Source organism: Ovis aries, chromosome 15 (genome assembly GCF_016772045.2).
Source record: "Ovis aries strain OAR_USU_Benz2616 breed Rambouillet chromosome 15, ARS-UI_Ramb_v3.0, whole genome shotgun sequence".
NCBI lineage: Eukaryota > Metazoa > Chordata > Mammalia > Artiodactyla > Bovidae > Ovis > Ovis aries.
In genome coordinates this window covers 49,162,193-49,171,166 of record NC_056068.1, presented here as the reverse complement: position 1 = coordinate 49,171,166, position 8,974 = coordinate 49,162,193, and the positions used below count along the sequence as shown (strand labels likewise).

Below are 8,974 nucleotides of genomic sequence, written 5' to 3'. Positions count from 1 at the left end.
TCTCCAGGCAAGAACACTGGAGTGGGTTGCCATTGCCTGCAAGGAGAAGACTAGTTTGGACATTTGGCTAATCCATTGAAGTCTCATAATTTATTTGCTATAGTAAAAAGCACATTAACCCAAGAGCCTGCTTCTGCTATGGAACCAAACATGGGTCTGCTTGCCTTTGTGCAGTAAAGCTCATCTACTGATTGTGGTGAAGAAAAGTGCAGAAATTAGTGCAGAGCAACAAGCAAGGAGTTCAAGACAGCTCGAGCTCAAAACACTCAAACTCATGGATCACATGGGTTTCAGAGAAGCATTTTTTTTTCAGTATACATAATTTTTATTCTATCCACCAGAAAAGCATTTTTAAAGGCAAGGTGAGGGATAGGTGTCCCGCGACCTGTAAACAGCTTGTGCACAATTCTCTGATTGGATGATGATGAGGGAACAGGGTATTGTCACAGGTTGTTAACATTATCAGTCCTTAGGTTCCAGTAAGTATGGGGCAACTTGTTCCTGGTCATCAAGTAGTAACTTTGTCCTACTTGGTGGGGGTTTAGCATCTATACAAAAAAAAAAAAGGAAGGCTCTACACATGGACATCACCAGATGGTCAACACTGAAATCAGATTGATTATATTCTTTGCAGCCAGAGATGGAGAAGCTCTATACAGTCAACAAAAACAAGACCAGGAGCTGACTGTGGCTCAGATCATGAACTCCTTATTACCAAATTCAGACTTAAATTGAAGAAAGTAGGGGAAACCGCTAGACCATTCAGGTACGACCTAAATCAAATCCCTTATGATTATACAGTGGAAATGAGAAATAGATTTAAGGGCCTAGATCTGATAGATAGAGTGCCTGATGAACTACGGACGGAGGTTTGTGACATTGTACAGGAGACAGGGATCAAGACCATCCCCATGGAAAAGAAATGCAAAAAAGCAAAATGGCTGTCTGGGGAGGTCTTACAAATAGCTGTGAAAAGAAGATAGGCAAAAAACAAAGGAGAAAAGGAAAGATATAAGCATCTGAATACAGAGTTCCAAAGAAGAGCAAGAAGAGATAAGAAAGCCTTCTTCAGCAATCAGTGCAAAGAAATAGAGGAAAAGAACAGAATGGGAAAGACTAGAGATCTCTTCAAGAAAATTAGAGATACCAAGGGAACATTTCATGCAAAGATGGGCTCAATAAAGGACAGAAATGGTATGGACCTAACAGAAGCTGAAGATATTAAGAAGAGGTGGCAAGAATACACAGAACTGTACAGAAAAGATCTTCATGACCCAGATAATCATGATAGTGTGATCACTCATCTAGAGCCAGACATCCTGGAATGTGAAGTCAAGTGGGCCTTAGAAAGCATGACTATGAACAAAGCTAGTGGAGGTGATGAAATTCCACTTGAGCTATTTCAAATCCTGAAAGATGATGCTGTGAAAGTGCTGCACTCAATATGCCAGCAAATTTGGAAAACTCAGCAGTGGCCACAGGACTGGAAAAGGTCAGTTTTCATTCCAATCCCACAGAAAGGCAATGCCAAAGAATGCTCAAACTACCACACAATTGCACTCATCTCACATGCTAATAAAGTAATGCTCAAAATTCTCCAAGCCAGGCTTCAGCAATCCGTGAACCATGAACTTCCAGATGTCCAAGCTGGTTTTAGAAAAGGCAGAGGAACCAGAGATCAAATTGCCAACATCCACTGGGTCATGGAAAAAGCAAGAGAGTTCCATAAAAACATCTATTTCTGCTTTATTGACTGTGCCAAATCAGTTGACTGTGTGGATCACAGTAAACTGTGGAAAATTCTGAAAGAGATAAGAATACCAGACCACCTGACCTGCCTCATGAGAAATCTGTATGCAGGTCAGGAAGCAACAGTTAGAACTGGACATGGAACAACAGACTGGGTCCAAATAGGAAAAGGAGTACATCAAGGCTGTATATTGTCACCCTACTTATTTACCTTATATGCAGAGTACATCATGAGGAACACTGGACTGAAAGAAACACAAGCTGGAATCAAGATTGCCAGGAGAAATACCAATAACCTCAGATATGCAGATGACACCACCCTTATGGCAGAAAGTGAAGAGGAACTCAAAAGAATCTTGATGAAAATGAAAGTGGAGAGTAAAAATGTTGGCTTAAAGCTCAACAGTCAGAAAATGAAGATCATGGCATCTGGTCCCATCACTTCATGGGAAATAGAAGAGGAAACAGTGGAAACAGTGTCAGACTTTATTTTTTGGGCTCCAAAATCACTGCAGATGGTGATTGCAGCCATGAAATTAAAAGACACTTACTCCTTGGAAGGAAAGTTGTGACCAACCTAGATAGCATATTCAAAAGCAGAGACATTACTTTGCCGAGTAAGGTCCGTCTAGTCAAGGCTCTGGTTTTTCCTGTGGTCATGTATGGATGTGAGAGTTGGACTGTGAAGAAGGCTGAGCGCTGAAGAATTGATGCTTTTGAACTGTGGTGTTTGAGAAGACTCTTGAGAGTCCTTTGGACTGCAAGGAGATCCAACCAGTCCATTCTGAAGGAGATCAGCCCTGGGATTTCTTTGGAAGGAAAGATGCCAAAGCTGACACTCCAGTACTTTGGCCACCTCATGGGAAGAGTTGACTCACTGGAAAAAACTCTGATGCTGGGAGGGATTGGGGGCAGGAGGAGAAGGGGACGACCGAGGATGAGATGGCTGGATGGCATCACTGACTCGATGGACGTGAGTCTGAGTGAACTCCGGGAGATGGTGATGGACAGGGAGGCCTGGCATGCTGCGATTCATGGGATCGCAAAGAGTCGGACGTGACTGAGAGACTGAACTGAACTGAACTGAACTGAAGGTAATGTGCATTAGATGATATGACCCTAATGGCAGAAAACAAAGAGGAACTAAAAAGGCTCTTGATGAAGGTGAAAGAGTAGAGTGAAAAAGCTGGCTTAAATTCAACATTCAAAAACTGAAATCATGGCATCCAGTCCCATCACTTGATAATGGGGAAAAAATGGAAACAGTGACAGACTTTATTTTCTCAGGCTCCAAAATCACTGCAAACAGTGACTGTAGTCATGAAATTAAACAAACAAACAAACAAACAAAACGCTTGCTCCTTGGAAGAAAAGCTATGACAAACCTAGACAGCATGTTAAAAATCAGAGACATCACTTTGACAACAAAGGTCCATATAGTCAAAGCTATGGTTTTTCAAGTAGTCATGTATGGATGTGAGAGTTGGACCATAAAGTAGGCTGAGTGCAGAATTGATACTTGTGAATTACAGTGCTGAAAAAGACTGTCCATTGGACAGCAAGGAGATAAAACCAGTCAATCCTGAAGGATACCAACCCTGAATATTCATTGCAAGGACTGAAACTGAAGCTCCAATCTTTTGCCACCCAATGGGAAGAGCCAACTTATTGGAAAAGACTCTGATGCTGGGAAAGATTGAGGCAGGAGGAGAAAGAGATGACAGAGGATGAGATGGTTGGATGGCATCATCGACTCAACAGATATGCGTTTGAGCAAATTCCGGGAGATAGTGAAGGACCGGGAAGCCTTTGTGTCCACGGGGTCACAAAGAGTAGGATATGATTGAGCGACTAAACAACAACAAAATGACTTCAGAAAAATTTGTTTTTATCATCAGATCTAAATTTGAGCAAAGTTCAAGTATTAAAGATAAACACCAGGTTAATAGGAAAATTGTTAGTTTATCTCCTATATTACTACATACCAGTATGTTTACCTGAACTCTACTTCTCATTCAAAGGGATCTATATCAGAAACCACAAAATGCCTGATATTAAGTGCCTAGGGTCTATCAGTATTATCAGATGCAATTCAATTCAGTTATTCAATAGATACTCTTACACACTATTTTTCCTAGCTCTGAGATCAAAGGTCTGAGAAAAACTGATGAAGTCCTTGCATTTTCCTGGGGTTCATTTACACCTTACTAGCCCTGCCTCTTGGAGAAGGCAATGGCAACCCACTCCAGTACACTTGCCTGGAAAATCCCATGGACTGCGGAGCCTGGTGGGCTGCAGTCCATGGGGTTGCTAAGAGTTGGGCATGACTGAGTGACTTCACTTTCAATTTTCACCTTCATGCATTGGAGAAGGAAATGGCAACCCACTCCAGTATTCTTGCCTGGAGAATCCCAGGGACAGGGGAACCTGGTGGGCTGCCATCTCTGGGGTCTCACAGAGTTGGACACAACTGAAGTGACTTAGCAGTAGCAGCCCTGCCTCTGCTGTCTCAATAGAACGTGCTACTGGCTTTTCCTTAAATACTGCTATTCCCCAAGGACTTTTTTTCAGTCCTCCTTATGCTTAGATTTTATTTTTCTAAGATATTTTTCACTATTGTTGTGACTTCAACCCAGGTGTCAGCTTAACTCTCAATCAGTATTGTCAGGGCAGTAATACTTTGTTTAGAAAGCAGGGGTAAGTACATATTCTAATTCCTGCAAGGCAAAGTGAGGCCTTTCTTGCAGCTGAGATCCAAGGGCTAACTCAAAATCCATGAATTTTAATTTTGTATGCATTTCCTCTTCAAATTTTCCACTCACTCTTTTAGTAAGTCCTCCAAATGCTACCTATATTGAACATTTTTCTCGCTTCTTCTCAAATGCTCTCTTCATCACAGGTTCTATAACCAGTCATTCCCACTGAAGTTGAAGCCACTCCTTGTTCATTTAGGCTGCAAAAAACTCATTAAATTAACTTACACAGGGATATTTGTTTTTCCCAAATCATGTATCAGCCATGTTGGAGTGCTAGGTCTGATTCTAATTCTGTTCCTTCCACATTGTCATTTTGTCAGTTATTTATTAATACATATTCGTTGAAGGAACACATTCATGAATGAGAGAGGATATACATATACTTTAAAAACAAAGCATTCTTTCCACAGATAAAAATAGGGTATCAGAAAACTTAGGACACACTTAGAGGAACTTCTCTGATCCTAGAGATTTATTGATCTGAGTTGAGTATACGCTCATATCCTCAAACAGAGAAGATGGTTGAGAGTCATCATCCACCATCCGATTGGAGATGCATCCTGTCTTAATGAGGCTTTCTGAGGGTCCACAGCTCTACCTTCAAACCCTTCCATTCATTTTCAATATCTCCTCTGTAATAATGGGATATTAAGAATCACACTTAGATAATTTTGCTCCAATTATTATCTGCTTGCAATGACTTCATTTGTTCTTGTTAAGGTTAACTTAAGTCCTGTTTCTTCAGGGAGAATTTTCCTTAAATATTATCAGGTTCACAGTTACCACCTGAATAAATGCTTTACCAACTATATACATTGTAGTCTATTTGTACAGATTGAATGACTTTTCTTAGCATTTCACTTTTATCATTACCTCTTTCATATTGTATTCTGTAAAATATTTAATAGTATCTTAACTATACTGTTTTCATTGGATATGCAAAAACTTTTAATGGACCTCTTAAGGTTTTTGTCTTGGAAAATGAGAAGAGAAGAAGTAGGAAGAATTGCCTTTTGTGTTGTCTTAGATTTGTGTAAAAATATTCTCTCCGCCCATGACCATAAAATCATAGATGTGGGAAATATCTTACCGTATTCTAAACTAATCTCCTCTTATGTCTGTGTACATAGATATATACTGAAGCCTAGAGGTAACAAGTGGGACGCTGGTAAAACTCAGCAGCTCTGGATTTAGTCCTCTGTTTCTTCCCCTAAGTCAACCAAGATTAACTCTAAACCTAATAAGAGTAAATAATAATGCACTTACACTTAAGAACAAGACACAGTTCATTAGTGATTCTAAATTGTATGATATGTGGAAAGCATGAAATCATTTTTCTTCCCTGTTTTTGTAGGATTTGCTTGTTTTTCCCAGTGAAATTTGCCTCCTTCACTCACCATGCCATCCTTCAATCAGAGCATTTTCCACCCTACAGTCTTCTTTCTTACTGGCATCCCTGGTTTTGAAACCTACCATGCCTGGGTCTTCATCCCATTCTGCTGTCTCTATGTCATTGCTATCTCAGGGAATGGCATGATCTTGTTCGTCATCATCACTGAGTCAAGCCTTCATGAGCCCATGTACTATTTCCTCTCCATGCTATCCTTCACAGACCTAGGACTATGCCTTTCCACACTGGTCACCATGGTGGGTATTTTCTGGTTCAACACTCGAGAAATCAGCTTTGATGCCTGCATTGGCCAAATGTTCTTCATCCATGGTTTCACATTCATGGAGTCCTCCGTCCTCCTTGCAATGGCCTTTGATCGCTATATTGCCATCTGTAACCCACTGAGATATGCCACAATCTTAACCAATTCAAGAATCATCAAAGTGGGCTTTGTAATTGTTATTAGGGGGACAACAGCTCTGATTCCTTTACTCCTGCTCCTTAAGCGTCTGTCCTTCTGTGGAAGTCATGTTCTGCACCATTCATATTGCTTCCACCCTGATGTGATGAAGCTTTCATGCACAGACACCAAGATCAACAGTGCATTTGGCCTGGCCATTGTCATCTCTACCGCTGCCTTGGACTCTGTCTTGATCCTCCTCTCCTATGTCCTGATCATCCACTCCGTGCTCGGCATTGCCTCCTCAGAGGAGCAGAAAAAGGCCTTTGGAACGTGTGTATCCCACATAAGTGCCGTTGCCATCTTCTACATCCCCATGATCAGTTTGTCACTCGTACATAGATTTGGGAAGCATGCCCCTCCCTTTGTGCATACTCTCATTGCCAACATTTATCTGCTCATCCCTCCTGTAATGAATCCCATAATCTACAGTGTGAAGACAAAGAAAATTCACAAGGCCATAGTCAAAATGGTTCTTTCTAAAAAAATTTAGAGCCATTTCCTGTGTATTCTTTCATTATGTTGTCTTCTCTGACTGATGTTTGATCATTCCCTAATGTAAGTTGCCACGATACATTAAAATATGTTTATACATGCTTTAATCTTCTGATGATCCAGTAACTTACTATATGCAGAGTTCTAAACAGAATTTTTTGAGAACAGGATGTATGTCTTGTGTATATGTAAGCCTCTCACAAGTACTGCACCTGGCATGGAATAGGATCATGCTTAAAATATGTCTGTAAAAGGACAAATTAAACCATGAGTGAGTGAAGTGAAGCTGCTCAGTCATGTCCGACTCTTTTCGACCCCATGGATTGTAGCCTGCCAGGCTCCTCCATCTATGGGATTTTCCAGTCAAGAGTACTGGAGTGCATTGCCATTTCCTTCTCCAGGGGATCTTCCTGACACAGGGATTGAACCCAGGTCTCCCCCACTGCAGGCAGACTCTTTACCATCTGAGCCACCAGGGAAGCCCCAATTTAAACCATAAATTGGAGTCAAAACAGTCTCAGCACATTTAGTGAATGTAGCTATCAAGGCAAGTCTGATATAATTTTGATCAGTAGCAAAGTCTAATTTTCAACAATTCTCAGTTATTGGAAATGCTTACCATTCCCCCAAATAGACGGTCATGAATAAACACAATAAACAAGAGGGAATGTGAATTAAAATGGTACTTTTCTAATTCTTAAAAGAGTTCTTCAGCCCCTTTGGTTAATTTTTTAGCACTTTAAGTATCTAATATCTAGTGATTCATCTTCTAAATATATGTCTAATTGGGGAAAGTGGGCAAGAATGTTATGATATGTTGTGAGATTCAACATGTTGTTATATGTTGTAATTTATATGATAATTACATCTGAAACTGTAACATCTACTTCTGATGTTGCATCTAATATGATGTTATCATCATATTATCTGACATGTACTTCAGATAATTACACCTGAAACTGAACATCTGCTTCAAAATATCTGAAAAATAAAACATGAACTATCATGAAAAAAGATATAGTATAGATAAACATATATATTAAGATAAAAGATTAAAATATAGTGTACTTTTCACTGTTGTGTGTAGATTTCATTTGAATATACACAAGTGTACACGTACATACATGGAGCACATTTGTTATAAAGGTATGGAAAGATATGTTCCAAGTGTCAAAGTTAGTTATTTTTTTATAATTGAATATTGGCTTAGTTATACTTTTTCTTTACTTCCTGTACTTTAAAAATGTTCAATAATGAGGTTTTTGTTGTTGCTATTTTTTAACTACAGATAGCAAAATGATCAACTTCCATTTAACAGCTCTCTAAAAACACACAATTTGTTTGTTCTCCACTTTCCACAGGCTCTTTGTTACCAAGGGTCTTCATAGTCTGTCTTCATACTGCCCACTAGATACATTTAGAATATGACATCTACTTTCCATTTCCATGGGATTCCCTGGTAGCTCAGAGGGCAAAGCATCTGCCCACAATGTGGGGGGCCCAGGTTCAATCCCTGGATTGGGAAGATCCCCTGGAGAAGGAAATGGCAACCCTCTCCAGTACTCTTGCCTAGAAAATTCCATGGATGGAGGGGCCTGGTGGGCTATAGTCCATGGGGTCACAGAGTCAGACATGACTGGGCGACTTCTCTTCTTGTTGTTTCCATTTCCATTGCATCCTTCACTGCTCTCAGTGTGGTCCAGTATCGGGGCATCAAAAACACTTGAAATTCTTTTATTAAGAGCAGATTGCTCAGCTCCCCTCATCTCCCACAGAAGTACTTAGACGCTCCTCGGATGGAGTACAAGAATTTGCATTTTAACAAGTTACCTATAGAATATCACATATATTGCAGTAACACTTTTATAAGAGGTTTTCACGTTTGAATAACATCATGATTAACCCTAACCCTTCAGTTCAGTTCAGTCGCTCAGTCCTGTCTGACTCTTTGCGACCCCATCAATCGCAGCACCCCAGGCCTCCCCGTTCATCACCATCTCCCGGAGTTCACTCAGACTCACGTCCATTGAGTCCGAGATGCCATCCAGCCATCTCATCCTCGGTCGTCCCCTTCTCCTCCTGCCCCCAATCTCCCCCAGCATCAGAGTCTTTTCCAATGAGTCA

The 8,974-nt window shown here is 40.5% G+C and overlaps 1 protein-coding gene across 1 annotated transcript; it reads left to right on the top strand.

Moving 5' to 3' along the window:
• Positions 1–5,903: 5,903 nt before the first annotated feature.
• On the top strand, positions 5,904–6,848 carry LOC101111120 (olfactory receptor 51F2-like). Its single transcript, XM_004016255.4, has one exon. It carries the CDS (start codon positions 5,904–5,906, stop codon positions 6,846–6,848), a length of 945 nt encoding a protein of 314 aa, XP_004016304.2.
• Positions 6,849–8,974: the final 2,126 nt, after the last annotated feature.

Coding starts and splice junctions, on each gene's coding strand:
- LOC101111120 (XM_004016255.4), top strand. CDS start 5,904: ATGCCATCCTTCAATCAGAGCATTTTCCACCCTACAGTCTTCTTTCTT.